The sequence below is a fragment of the Camponotus vicinus genome, unplaced genomic scaffold (assembly GCF_025532165.1).
Source record: "Camponotus vicinus isolate PSW18456_S1 unplaced genomic scaffold, iyCamVici1.0 SCAF_1, whole genome shotgun sequence".
Lineage (NCBI taxonomy): Eukaryota > Metazoa > Arthropoda > Insecta > Hymenoptera > Formicidae > Camponotus > Camponotus vicinus.
Genome location: NW_028141945.1, coordinates 17,149,723 through 17,164,697, shown reverse-complemented (window position 1 = coordinate 17,164,697; position 14,975 = coordinate 17,149,723). Strand labels below are relative to the sequence as shown.

Sequence of the window (14,975 nt, the reverse complement as noted above, 5' to 3'; positions counted from 1 at the left end):
AGCTCAATAATAAATCTGTATGCGTACAAGTTTGGATAATTATCGAGTAGAGAGATCGCGTTTATTTTTTTATTTTTAGATTAAATCAAAATGCGAATGATAAATTCATAAAATAAGACAGTAACGTTTTATAGCATTACTGCAAAAATCGTGAAGATAAAATGGCAAGCTACGTTTTTCTGCGTAATGTTAAATTACAACCAATTTTCAAATTCAAATCATGATTAACATTTCAGTTCACGTAGCGCTAGATGACCGTTACAATTAGATTAGAAGAAGTGAGCAAATATATGTGGTTGACACGTATGAACATTAACATTAATGCTCGATTTATTCGATAAGTATATGAATCGATTTCTTTATGCACAACATTTTTAAATAAATATATAAATAGGCTTTCCTTTTAAAATATATATATTGCACATTAGTTTTTCCTCAGGTATAGTTAACTATACGAATGACCTTTGAAGACAAAATACACGGCAGCGTTAATTCCTACTTTTAAGATTCTAATTTTCGTCGTCTAATATAGCGTGACACATTTGCATATCATATATTATTATATTACATTGCAAAAATTGCTCTTGATAATGATCATACGGAGTCTTACTGCAAATGCATCGTTCTTGACAGTCCTTCCGGCCGTTTTTTCTGTTGCGCGAGTCACTAGTCAAGACATCTTCTTTATAACTCACTCTTTACACATCCTGATTCTCCGGCTCTGCTTAGGATCACGATTTAAGGGACAATCGTGCTTCCTTTAGAGAGAACGTTTCGAGAATGGACACACAAAATGAGGATGACAGTTCAATTTGGAAAGAAACACTGTCTCGCATAAACATTCGCAAATGCGAGTTTTCTTCGCACGATTGAACTCGTACGTGTCATATCATCCTCCTCCGCTCGAATTATTGCGTCTATGATAAATCAGCGTGTCATCTCGTATCATCTATCCTAGAGAGTCCGCATTCGCGGGTTTAATCGTATTATTCGGCAGGAGAGTTCCATTCTCGCTGTCCTTTTCGTTTACATTGGTACGACCGTCGAAATCTTGAGAGGCCAGTAGCTTCTGCTGTCTCGCTTGCTTCTTTTCACGTTCGATCTGACGTTCAAGATAAGCGATAAGCGTTAGAAAGATTATTGATTTAATCGTTTCGATCGTTTGTCATTCTATATCTATCTGTCATTTTATCTCTGTCGAGAAAGTATTGTATTGTATTGTATACAAACCTTAAAGAATAATCGAAGATAATGACACGGAAACACGACGCACTTCCCTGCCTCTTCCTCGGCATCGATGTAAACGCCACGTACAAGAATGGTGTTGCTACAATTAAGGAGGACGAGAAAGACGAAACTGCCGATATGGGTGATCCAGGAGGATAACTCCGGATTATCCGGCAACAGCCACAGATCGAGCGCATTCCATATACCACGCCAGACGTTCACGGTCCCCAGGAAGCTCAGAAGGAGAAAAGCATCCGCGACTACTAAGAGAACCAGACCCTGAAGACGCGCGCAGACGTATCGCATCAGCGGTTGCAAACAAAACGTCACGGCGACTAAAAAATAGCCGATAGCCTGTAATACATTTCTTGTATTATATTTCTCAATCTTTTTGTTCATCAACAAAAAGGTAGAAAACGACTTAAGGACCTTTAATAAAACCTTTAATAAAACGCAATAATTAGAGCGAAGTTTTAAAAACTTTTGATAACTATCACAAATTAAATAAAAATTAGACGTTTTAGTCCAATTCGGACTCTCTTTAGTAAATTACAATGATAAACATAAAACTACAGTAATTAAAAAACATGACATTCCATTACGATAAATTACATAAGATAAAATATAAAACACAAGAGTATTGTCAGGTCAAATTATAAAATTGTAAAAAAATGAAATCGGAGCAACAAAATGGCGAATTTGACTAACATTTTAAAAACCCTTTTTGTTCATGTTTTTAAAGAGCTTATATTTTGAAATTTTTATCCTCTTTAAATATATCCTATGTTCTAAGAGTAAAAAAACGAAAGGTTTATTTTTTTTGCTAAAAAAGAGAAAGTGATATCCTTAAAGATTCATACATTGAAGAAATTTCGTTTCTGTTGCATATAAAATTAAAACACGATTTCTATTCGAAAATCGTATAAATCATGTCATATCGACGACATTACAAATGACGAATCAGGGATAACGTAAAACATTTCATATGCATATACCGACAATTGTGCCATGTGCCTCGGCAATCATACAATTGGCGAATATTCAATTATATAATCGAACTACCGGCGTGTAGTGCCATGGCACTACGCACGTACGTCTCGTATGTCTGCAAAATTTACAGTTTCTCGTTGCGTTATTGCAATCGTCGAATAAGTGCGAGTTCACGCACGTATAATCATTTTCGCGAACGGACATGCTATATATTTAAGAAAATAACATTTATAAATCGTTTCGAGGATCGGCAATCGCGGTTCACATATCAATTAAATCGGCGCTTAAAGAATGATCAATCACAATTTTACTCAAAGTACTAGACATACGTGACATCATCAAATTTATTTTATCTGAATTTTTATATTTTTTTATCGTATGATAATAAATTTTAATATTGACTGATCGGGTTTTAGGTTTAACGGTTTAACAGCATTTTCGGATTAATCTGTGTATCTGAGAGATATCAGATAATGCGTCCAAAATTTTCTGTTTATGAATCTCGAATCGATGCTTTAATTGTCCAATTATGACAGTACATTTTCTTTAAGAAGCGATTCTTGTTATCATGAAATGAGTTTGTTAAATGTAGGGATATAATTATGATTTGCATTTTCTCGCTGCTAATTATTATCATTTTATGCTAATATATCGTTTCTCTATTTTTTCTATTTTTAATATTATTACTTCTACTCTTTTTTTATTATATTCATATCGCGTTAATCGTTAATCATACGGCGTTTTCCGATATTTTTATAATTTTCTTCTTGTGAAGCAATCAGGCTTCTATTAAAAATAAATAAATAATATAATGATTAATATATGATGACTCTAATAAAAATAAATAAAACAGAAAACTTTTAGAAAAATTTCTGATTTATTTTTATTTGAAAAAAAGGAAAAATAATGTGCGATATTTGCATATGCAATGTGAAATAAGTTGAAATTATTGATCATCTGAGCGTTCGTAATTTTGTTTTTGCTATCAATTTAAAAAAATTGTACTTACCAGTGAGCCAACGGCAGAACATTTGGGATTTTCCGGAAATAGATAAATATCGATGAGGATCCAAACCCCTCTCCAAACGAAAACAATCAATGTGCCAACAACACCGACGCTAAAGGCACAATCCAGTAAGTACAATGACCAGTCCCTTGTATTCTGAAACCGCAATATTAACATTTCGCATATAGTAATAAAAAAATATTAAATATAATAATGTGTTAATTAAATATAATAATGTGTTAAAATATGTTACGCAAGAAATTCCATGATATTTATTATGCGATAATACATTTTTCAGGCTCTTGTCAGAGAGTATATCCTTCAATCGCCATTATAGCAATTTTTCAAAATAATTTGAGGAAGAAGAGAAAATATATAATAAAATATAGCATAATTGATAATTATAATTTTCAATTAATTTAATTTGATTATTAAATATTATTCGCGCCACTTGAAAGATAATAGATATATAAATGAATGTCTATCGTGTGGCATCTGTTGAGATAGGGATCAACATTAATTATGTATGTCGGTTCTCGAAATTAGCCACATGTTCATCATATTTTGACAGAAATATTATCAGCGCGCTAAAAATGTCTAGCTGTTCATAAATATGTCAAATGCAATAAGCTTTACGATAAAAGAAAGGCACATCAAAATCATATAAAATTAATCTTTAATACAATTAACAATCTGTTATTAAGATATCTTCTAGGGATACTCGAGTAGACATATTTTTTTATAAAAATCCATATTTATATAATCGTAGTTAATTAATATAATTATTTCGATGATTCAAATTGACGGATAAACGTAATTGCTCGGAAAAATTGTCTAGATAAGACAAACGTTCCTCGTCCAGATACAGAAGAAGGCGCGATCGCAAACGACAAGATGTGGCGCGTAAATTAGTGCACTTGCACATACTGCGCTAATACGCACGTAGACTATACAAGCGCAATAGTGGTTGACGATCGGGGGATTTAGCCGGAAACTGTGCTTATACACACCGATAACTCGAGCTTGGACGCGACGAGGCATATGCGATCCGTCGATCCGATTTATGATTTACGACGCGCTTTATCCCAGTGATTGAACTGACAGTGAGCAATCGGGGGACAATAATATATCGAGGGAAAATTATCATGTTTGTGTAATGTAATGCACGAAGAGAGTGTCTACTAAGAGACTTCTAACGCGTATTCTCCGGATGTTTATTCTTTCGCATTCCTTTTTCTCTATCAAATTTTTGTTAATAGACAAAAAAATTATATATGAGATAATAGACAAAAAAATTTTTATATATTGTTTGTATGCATTTTATATGTTGTATGTAATATATTTAAGCTTTTAAGAAGAATTACAAGCATTTATTGTTAAGAAGAATCAACAGACATCATTTAAGTTAGAGTCGCAAAAATCCCTATCATAATTTATCTTATTTTCTTTGCTTTCTTATCATATAGTAAAGAATTCGTCAACTTACATCACGTCCATTAGTACGAAGTTAAAAATAGATTTAAAAATACTTAAATTAAGAAATAGAATGCATTTTATTTAACAAAAATAGCCTGTGTGTGTATCACATACTAGAGAAATTTATAACTTTGTCTTTTCTAACTGTTCGTTCTATTTATAGTCGTATGTAGAAACAGGCAAATATATGTATCTATAAAGATAATATATATAAATATACCTATATCTATATTGCTCACGGATATTATTTTTTTATAAAATATATTATTTATTTTTGCAGGAAATAAAAATTTCAAGCTTCTAAAGAGTGCTTTTGAAGTATACTCTTATAATCTGATAAAAGAAAAAGCAAAGAAAGTGATATATTTGATAACGTACTTCTCTTCTTTCGTAACATTAACAATTCTATATAAAAAAAACATATGTAATATATTTCTATTGTATATTGTATCATATTGAGAACAATATTGGGCAAGAATTTCCAGTAATTTTTACAATATTGTATTATCAGCACTTTTATTTTGATACGTGAATTTTACCTACTAATGAATTTTAAATGATTTTTGTCTAAGTTTATAAAAACAGAGAATACTTTCTTCAATAAAAGTAAATTTTTGATTTTACTTATTGAAACACATTTATCTGCCAGAAGTTATATATATCAACATTATTTTCTTCCCTTATTTTCTTCCTTATTTTCTTCCCTAAAAGAAATACAGCTTCTAGAATCTCTATAACTCTATCCTGAAAATTTTCCCCTTCTTTTAATATCATGTTATCTTATAATTTTGTTTCCTAATTCGATTTTCTTGATATAATAGACATTTATAGTTAGACTACAAGATTGTAATTGTAATCTTACATTGGACTAGGACCAGACTTGCGGCGCACTCCGAGAGAAAAGGAGAAAGACAGGCGGATACTTACATTGACGCGGAACATAGTCTGCACTTCAAAATAACCCGAACACGAGTCGAGAACGAGCGCAAACGGTGGCGCGGAGAGGTTGCGGATCGCGCGCATGATGCCGAGCGCGAGGAGACTGACGGCGGTTGTGGCGACGATGGTGCCGGGGGTCTGCTCCGTGTAGATGTCCAGGGCATTAAAAATGCCACGCCAGGCATTAACGCAACATAGACCGAACACGCTGGTGTAGAGCCGCGAGCCGAGATAATAAGACAGCCGATGTTTGTCTGGATGGAGGATATCGACCAGGCTGTGTTGCAGCACGTTGAAGACGAAGAGACCGGTGAAGCCGATCGTGATCGATGCGAAAGTGCTGAGCACCGGCTCATCCGGGTAGACGTAGAAGTCGCTGAGCTCCCAAGTGCCGCGCCAGTAACCGACCACCGCGGGCGCGACCATGAAAGCGGAGAATATCGTGTCCAGGATCGTCAGGATGGCGTAGTGCAGGCGATTCGAGGATCTCCTGTCCAGGCCCCCGGTCATCCCGGCACTAGCCGCGCGCAACTCGACCATTCTCACCCAATCCGGATCGAATTTAATAGTCGCACCGCTGGTCATTCTGCATGGTTTGCGCTTTCGAAATTATTAACTATTACGTAAACAAGAAGGAAAAGAAAAATGCGTAATCAGTTAAAAAAAATGAGGGACGGCGTGTTTGAATGCAATGACATTCGACGTTTTCTTCCTGACATCCGCATTCTCCGATGATATTTGATTCTTAGTCTTGCTTTTGGTCTTCAACTTACTCGTTAAGACCAGCCTTTGTCATCGTCATCGCAAGACATTCATGTTCACACATGACATGCTCTCGATAGGATAAAAATATTTAGCTTGTAAACTTTTCCGTTCTTAGCTAATTTCTTCAGCGCTCTGCGTAAAACATAAATTTCTTCAACGATACTTGAAAACAAGGTTTCTTCCAATGATGAAAAATACTTCCTCGTGTTTCTCAGATCGAATTATGTAAATCGTACGGTATATTGTACTTCAATACACGAGGATCTTCAGCGAGATGACGCGAAAGCGTTTCGCTATCGGATTCAACCCTCCGTGCGCTCAGGATCGATGAAATCGAATGGATTCGTCGATCAGCAGCAGCGGGGTGAATACTGACTTGTCTTCGGTAGAACTGCTATCTTTTATCAACTGTGCTAGCCGCTAAACGTGCGGACCAACAGACCAACACTATCGCATTATCGCGAGCAGCGTCGTCGCTCGCGCGGCGAACCACCGGCACCGAGTACCCGCGGTACCGCTCTCCTTTGCTCCCTCGTTCTCTCCGATCTTCCCCTCCCCCTCTTATAGATTATAATCGCCTCTCATCGCAGTGCTATCACGGTGCTATCACGGATCAGAATGATCGGTAACGATGAACGCATTCCCGCTGTTGTAACGCGATTCCAAGACGATTCGGTGACGGAGGGTATCCTCGAGGACTCCGAGAACTTCCACAGCTTGTCACTGTCACATTTAAGGCGTGCAGCTCGAAAAAGAAGGAGTATCATCGTGATGCGGAATTTGAAAGATAAGAAATACATATATTAATTCTTCGTCAAAGTATTTAATACTCTTCCAATGATTGATTCTACAACTTGAAGTAAAGATCGTGAAAGATGACAGTTCCTGCTTTTACATTCATATATTTTGTGTATCGCATCACAGTTAAATTGCACAGATTATCCCACGATTGAAGTAAAAAAAAAATATAAGAATGCATATGTGTGTGTAAATATATATGACAAGTTTTTAGAAAAGGATTCTTGAAGTTAATACTAAATTATCAGATTTTCTGCGGATTATTTTATCTGGAAAAAGAAGATTAATTCGATCATAATGATATAATTTATTAGTCACCCTCCTTGCCGCTATTTTTTCTGAATAGTGTTTCCTGTCTCGTGCTCATTTAGCCATTGACGTATACTCATTTAACCATTGACGCTTTAGCCAAAGTCGTCGCTAATCGACTCCTTTTTTGTGCTCCAATCAAGCTTGGGTTATAACATCTTCTCACCTTCGTTCATTAATTCATCCCGGCAAGTCTTGTCAAGGGCATAAAATTCACTGTCATCTCGAATAATTACGAAAGATACGAAATTAAATACTTCATCCCCTGTGATCGCTCTTCACTCATGATTATTTTTGAAGCTTTTTAACTTATAATATATATGTCGAGCACATAAATGGATTTTAATGGATTTAAAATGAATTTTAATAATAATTTTAATAATAGTTTTCGAATTTTAAGACTCAAATAATATCTGCTTTTATCTATATTAATAATAACCCACACAGCACATTATATTAAAAGATAACGAAAAGATGTCTTTTTTAAGTTATCTTTTCGACAAAACGAAAAGATGTCTATAAAGACATCTTTTCGCTTTGTCGAAAAAGATGACATAAAAAAGACATAATAGTATGTGGCACGTGTTTCTTCGCTTGCCGCTACGCGGCGAGCCACTCTTAACTTATCTCGTATTTAATATTTATCACGAAATGTATATAAAGAATTAGTAATTAATATAAGATCTGAAGCATATTTTTGCCTTTTACGAGCAGTAATGCAAGAAAGAGGATACCGCTCGCACGCATCAATCAGAGAGAGCCACATACATGTGCTACGCAGAATGATTGTATGCGTGTGAGCCGCATCCTTTTCCTGACATTACTCTTTATCAGTTTAATTTTTGACAAATTGAATTTAAAATAATTTATTTAATAATCTGGATTCCTTGTTGGGATTCAAAATATTAAACGGATCATTAGGAATTAGGCGGATAAATGGAAGAAATAGTCCATTTATTGCGTGTATTGAAGTATTCCTATTACCGAGTATCGATAATCTATATAGAATAAATTAAGTCATCTTTTAGTCATCATATGGACAAGACTAAAAAATCATTCAATTCGGGTCATGAGACAACTTTTAGCCATCTTTGCGTCGACTTAACGATGTCAGTAAAAGATGTCTTTGACAAAAATATGTCCAGTTTTAGTAGTACTTTTAGACGACTTGAGATATTATTTTGTAATATTATTTTGGCAATATTGCAGCAACATTTTAACATAACGAAAATGTATAACATGTGTTTCTTTACTTGCCGCTACGTGGCGACACCAAACTTAACTAACTCGTATTCGAATTTTCGTCTAAAGTAGATATAAGGTCTACAAAGGACTAATGTAATAATTATATCTCTTGAGTCAGTTTAATTTCTGATAAATTGACTTGATTTATTTAATATTCTGAATTCTAATAAGGGATCTAGATTATTAAACAAATAATTTATTTAATAATCTGGATCCCTCGTTAGGATTCAGAATATTAAACAGATTTTTCTTCACTGAATGGATAAATGAGAAATAGTTCATTTATTGCACGTATTACAATATTCTGGTGTCGAGGGTATGTAAAATAATTGGATGTATATTATTCAGATAAATATTTAATAAGAAATATTTATAGATAAAAAATTAATTATTAATAAATTTATTAATAAAAACACTAATAGATATTTTTTTAAAGGCCTGAAATTTTTTTAAAGGGAAATGTTTTTCCTATCTTTCTTAAACATTTTTTAAATATTTTCAAAGTTTATTTATTAAATTTAAAACGGTTTGCATTTATAGTAAAACGCGTTTTAATATTACAAATACAATGCACCGTAATATTACTACAATCTTACATTGCAATATTCCTAAGAGCGGACATTTTAACGTTGCTGCAATCCCACAGCAATGGTGCAGCAACATTTTGCAGTGAATTTGCTATGTTGCAATATTGCGGTGAAAGATTGCTGCAATCTGTATGCAATCTTTGTGTGCTGTATGGGATGGTGCTGTGTGGGAAAGTTGAATCTATTTTTTTCTTCGGAACGTTATCTATCAGATATAAACAGGAAATATTTGTTTACAAATAATAATGAAAATTATCGTATAAACAATTTGTTGCTGTATTTAATATTAATAAGTACACCAAATTCGTCATTAGGAAAATTCTGATTGTCAGAGGAATATAATCGTAATAATCGTAATAATCTATATTCCGTACATACATTAACTTGATGTCCGTTATAATAATCGGCAATTCAATAAATATGATCGAAAATAAATAATGCTTCTTTTATAGATAAGAAATGCTCATCCACGCGCGTATAATCACAGTACATCATATCTTTATTATCGGTTAACAGTATAATCAGTGATTATTTCGTAAACTTCCGGGGAAAACCGGCACAACCGCGATTTTGTTGATCTTTCTATTTGTTTGTGTAGCTAGTGATCTAATGAGAGAGGTCACTAATGCGAGAATTATGAACACCAAATGCAACAGAAAATTGCTTTTATTTTTGCTTGAATAGTAATGACTGCGTGGCTTTTTGCGCGGGCCTACCTACCGAACAGCGCGCCATGTATCACTTTGGCACGCACGAAAGAAGCATCTGTAGATCGCAACTGAAATTACAATACTTAAACGGCGGGACTTACAAATTAATATTTAGTATCAACATTTTAAATCACATTTACATTAAAGCAGTATATCCAAGAAAAGTAGAGAAAATAAACTAATATAACTGTGGCGTTAACACTATTTTTGAAGTTGCAAAATGTTTATCATACGTATCGTATTTTTTTTCAATTCATTTGTATTGTTATAAGATTTTTAATTAACAATTTTTATAATACATTTTGTTTAAACATATGATCCAAATTATACAATATAATTATATAATTAAATTCTATAATATAGATATCAATAATGTATAATTTTTATAATTATGGGAATAGTGATCATAAAAATTTTTTTCTAGTTAGCGAATCTATCAAATGCACATGTAAGACATACTCGAGATTTATTGCGCTATCATTATCGTATCGTTAATCGTATTTTCACGATATCTAAGACAAGAAAATTGATAACGATTTGCTAGCGATTAAATCTCATAATCAATATCACATTATAAATAATTCTCGATAATATTTGGAAAAAAAATCCGTCTTATGGTCCCCGTAGAAAAAAATAGACGAATAATTTCGCAATAATTTTTATTATACATTATGTGAAACGATTTCCTTACTTTAAAGAGATTCATAGAGATGCAAATCGCATAATCCTCGATAACATAATTGAGAAAATGCGATTGTATGTGCAAAAAATAAATCTTACGTGCAATATGTAGTTCCATTTATAAGCTTTCAAATTAGGCATGTGTATTGTATAATCGTGTTAAACGCCATTTGGCAATTGAGCACAGGGTCAGCGGTTCTTCAGACGGTAATCAAAGAAGCGACTATTACAAAGTGCATACAATTGTCAAAGGCGATGTAAGGGAGATCGCTACAACAAAATTATATGAGAGAATATGGACACAAAGTCACTGCACCCTTATATCGCTGTGCAGAAAATCTTGCTTGTCGCAAAGCTTGCATATCATTATAATAGTTTTATGATCGTCAATGAAAGAGCATAGCTAATGAAATTTCTTATATAAAATTTATATATATATATATATATATATATATATATGATTAATATTCTATTTATGTATTAATATATCATTGCATATTATAGTATGAGACATGGACTCAAACAATCTTTGTATGTGCTTGCGTATAAAAATTTTTAAATTAATAATTTAAACAACTGCGTTCATTTTTTTATCTGCTCTTTTATAATATATACAATATTGTCATACATAATCATATACCATTTTGCAATTTATTATATGAATTTATTATACGAATGTTTTATCATGAAACATCGCAGGTATAAAGGTATTTTTTTTTCTTATCAAATAGACAAAAAAAAACTGAACATGTTGAATTTTTAACTCACCACTTTATATCTCGTAGGAAATCGAAAAACGTAATTCGGTATATCGATGAAGATTATCATTGGGGTTGCTATCAAGTTCCGAACGCAACGTAGAACCACCAAGCACGCCAGCAGTGAACATGTCAAAAACGTTGTTATCCTATATAGCCAGATATTACAAGATAACTGTTATTAAATTGTCTGCTATTATACATGACACATCTCTTGATTGTACAAATTTCTTCATTCATAGATGAAACTTTCCATGGATCTATGATTTGAAGAATATTGTCGAATTAAAAAGGACAAGAATATCGACTTACCACACGTGCGTCAATAGATAATTATCGATGATGATCCAACCACCCCGCCAATGCGTGACGCACGCCACTCCGAAGGTGTAAGTGTACAGAATTCGTAACACGTAATAAGGCAGTCGCTTTTGCCAATTTAATTTAGCCCACTTGTTCATGTAAATATCGTGAAATCGATATTTGAAAATTGCGAATGTTACATGTAACATGGCGCCGAATATAAAACAAAACCAGCCGGGAAACCTGTTGACAGAATCCTTTTGCATATGCGTGTAACAAATCACGAGACAAGGGGACGATGTTAAGAGCAGCATCGACGAATTACGCATTATTGTACAGTTATTAAGAAATATTTGCGGTAATTTCCTATTCATTCAAGTTCATTCCCGTTCATTGTTATTTTAATTAGATAAGAGCTTATATTAATAATTATTAATGATATTGAAAATTGGCCGCGATTTGCAAGATGGCACGCAAAAAATATAATCGAATGACGAAATTTTGAACTATCAAGAAGACTCCACGCATATCGCAATTTTTTATTGCAATTTTGATTTTGATTCTCCTATTTCTTCTGTTACTCACAATTGCGCATGAAGATCCATCCATGTCCATCCTCCTCTCCAAAAGCTGACCGCTAAAGGAGCGATTATATTCAAGGAGATTAATGTATCGAGTAAAGAAAACGTTCGTTTCCTTCTTTTCGATTTCTTTGTCAACTTTTTTGTCGGTTTGATTTCTTCATCAGCTTTTTCATTGCATATACAAGTATTGTCTTCCTATACTCCCGTTTTGCAAGATTAATTCAGAAATTTAAATTTATTCAAATTATAAAAGAAACAGGTGACGCGAGTATATTATAGTTAATTTAATCATATTAGAAGTTTATATGATACTATTAAAAATTGGAAATAAGATCCTAAATATAGCTTTATGGGTAATATATTTATTACACATGCGTACATTTATTGAAAAATATATTAATGCTGTATATATTTGATTTTAAATAATTTTTGGGAATATTTTAATTTAAGAATCGATAATTGCCAAGAATAAAAAAAGAGAAAAAAAAGAAAAAGAAAAAATTTTACCTGTGAATTATTTTCCGACGTCTCATTGATATTTGATACTGTCTCATTGTTCTTATATTTTTCACCCTGTATTTCTTGTCCTGTTTCCGCTTTTTCATTCGTAGGCGCAATAGGGTGATTATTTTCAGGCTGATTTATCGGCGCTAATAAGCTTTTACATTCAACAATATTAAAATATCTTTGCGATATTGTTTGAGTATCGTTGTTTGAGTGAAAATCTTTTTCAACAGATTCTTTTAGAAACTTCTCTTCACCAGTCAACCGACGCGATTCTGTATTGTACATATTTATTTCTTCGTAGGATTGAAAAAAAAATCCTCATTCGTTTTATCGCACACTATCGCGTACGCGATGTTACTACAATTCTGTGTAGACTGACCTAATGGGAGATCGATAAAATAAATGGAGATAAAACAATGCAAATAAAGGAAGGTTTAGAGACGCAAACACCTTAACGCACTCGATAGAACTGCACTCATTTAATTGAAAAATGATGCGGCGACCAGCGGTATCGTCATCATGTTATGTTATCCACTTAGAAGAACCATCTGGAGTATATTCTAACAAATCTTACAAATAAAATATGTATGTCAGGTGTTTCGACTTTTTGTCCGCTTTGTCACGCAAATCGTCTGTCGTATATTCACGTTCCGAGACTAGTGGCGCTGGATATAATTCCATTTGTTTTTTTCAGATTTATCCGAGATATGATTATATGACAGGTGCCATAATAATTTCGCTCAAAAAATTCCACTTGTTTTAGCACATAAGTATAGAAGATTCTTGATGTAGTCAGAGCTACAATAAAATACAAATCTTCTCGATAAAATGCAAATCTTTCCTTATTAAATATTCTAATAAGCACACGTTTTAACTTATTAACTTTAATAACTTTAATAACTTGAAATTGCATCACGCGTGTCAGAAAAAGACAGAAACACAAGTAAATTCATGCTATCCTTTTCTCTCAGGAGGACACTCTTCGCTATCTTATAAGCAGTCTATGTTAATATGTTTATGCATGCATTGAGAAAAAAATCTGGTTGCATTAATTAGAAATCTGGTAGATTCAATCAGTATGTCCGTTGGAAAATGGACGAATCAGAATTCCTTTAGGAATTATCAGATGAGTATGATTAACTCCTTCCTGTTAAATTTATCTTGTTAATAATACTAAATTTACTTAAAAAATGGCATCACTGTGTCCATATTTAGTTAATATAACAAGAAGTTTTATATATTCAACTAAAAAATATTAACCAAATCCTTGTAGTAAAATCAATTAAACGTTCTAGTTATAAAAAATCGAGTCTTATTGTGATAACCAGAAATTCCGCTTGGTTTAATCAAAAATACCTTCTATCAGATACATCTTGTTGATACATCAAACGATTTTTCTCAGTGTGCAACTATCACATGAGTGTGTATATCTGTGTGCATTGTTTTATTATCATATCGGTATACTGTTTAAACGTGTACTGTTAATTGACGCAGCATCTTTTCTCACGTGTAGACTAAGAATATGATTTTATATTCGAGATAACGCAATATTCGCGGATATAAACGAATAGATATACAAGAGATAAAAATTCAACAGAGAAAGTTAATGACCTAGAAGTTAACGAATATGCTCCCAATTCACGAAAATTAAATATCAGATTGCAAGGAACCAATTATTACATTCTTAAAAATATCAATAATACGTTAGACAATTCTGCATTTTACTTTATATCCAGAATTAAACTGCATAATGTAATATAAAATATGCATCTTAATCATCTAAATATTATATCTGAAATATTTATATAAATATAATAATCTGATATATATATGTATATATATATATACAAGGTTTATCAAAAGTGTGGAAACTCCTTAATATTTCGAAAAATACGCATTTAAAAAAAAATGTTTCATACAAAAGTTATAGGGTTTTATGTGACGCATTACACAGCAACATTATTATGACCTCGAATAGCGTTGTCAAGGTTATGTGAAGGTCAGCTTCAATTTTTCAAATGGAACCCTATATTTTTTATTACATTATCTTGCAGCTTATCTCGAGAGCTTTCCAAAACACTATAATAAAG

The 14,975-nt window shown here is 32.8% G+C and overlaps 2 protein-coding genes across 2 annotated transcripts; both read right to left on the bottom strand.

Moving 5' to 3' along the window:
• Positions 1 to 291: 291 nt before the first annotated feature.
• LOC145977672 (uncharacterized) lies at positions 292 to 6,970 on the bottom strand. Its single transcript, XM_083109783.1, has 4 exons — positions 5,627 to 6,970; positions 3,227 to 3,379; positions 1,231 to 1,581; positions 292 to 1,102 (listed from the first exon to the last, which is right to left on the bottom strand). The coding sequence occupies exons 1-4, from the start codon at positions 6,221 to 6,223 to the stop codon at positions 950 to 952; spliced, it is 1,254 nt and encodes a 417-aa protein (XP_082965909.1). The 5' UTR covers positions 6,224 to 6,970; the 3' UTR covers positions 292 to 949.
• Positions 6,971 to 11,782: 4,812 nt separating this feature from the next.
• Positions 11,783 to 14,629, bottom strand: LOC145977674 (uncharacterized). Its single transcript, XM_083109786.1, has 3 exons — positions 12,886 to 14,629; positions 12,380 to 12,573; positions 11,783 to 12,037 (listed from the first exon to the last, which is right to left on the bottom strand). The coding sequence occupies exons 1-3, from the start codon at positions 13,168 to 13,170 to the stop codon at positions 11,800 to 11,802; spliced, it is 717 nt and encodes a 238-aa protein (XP_082965912.1). The 5' UTR covers positions 13,171 to 14,629; the 3' UTR covers positions 11,783 to 11,799.
• Between the last annotated feature and the right edge of the window lie 346 nt (positions 14,630 to 14,975).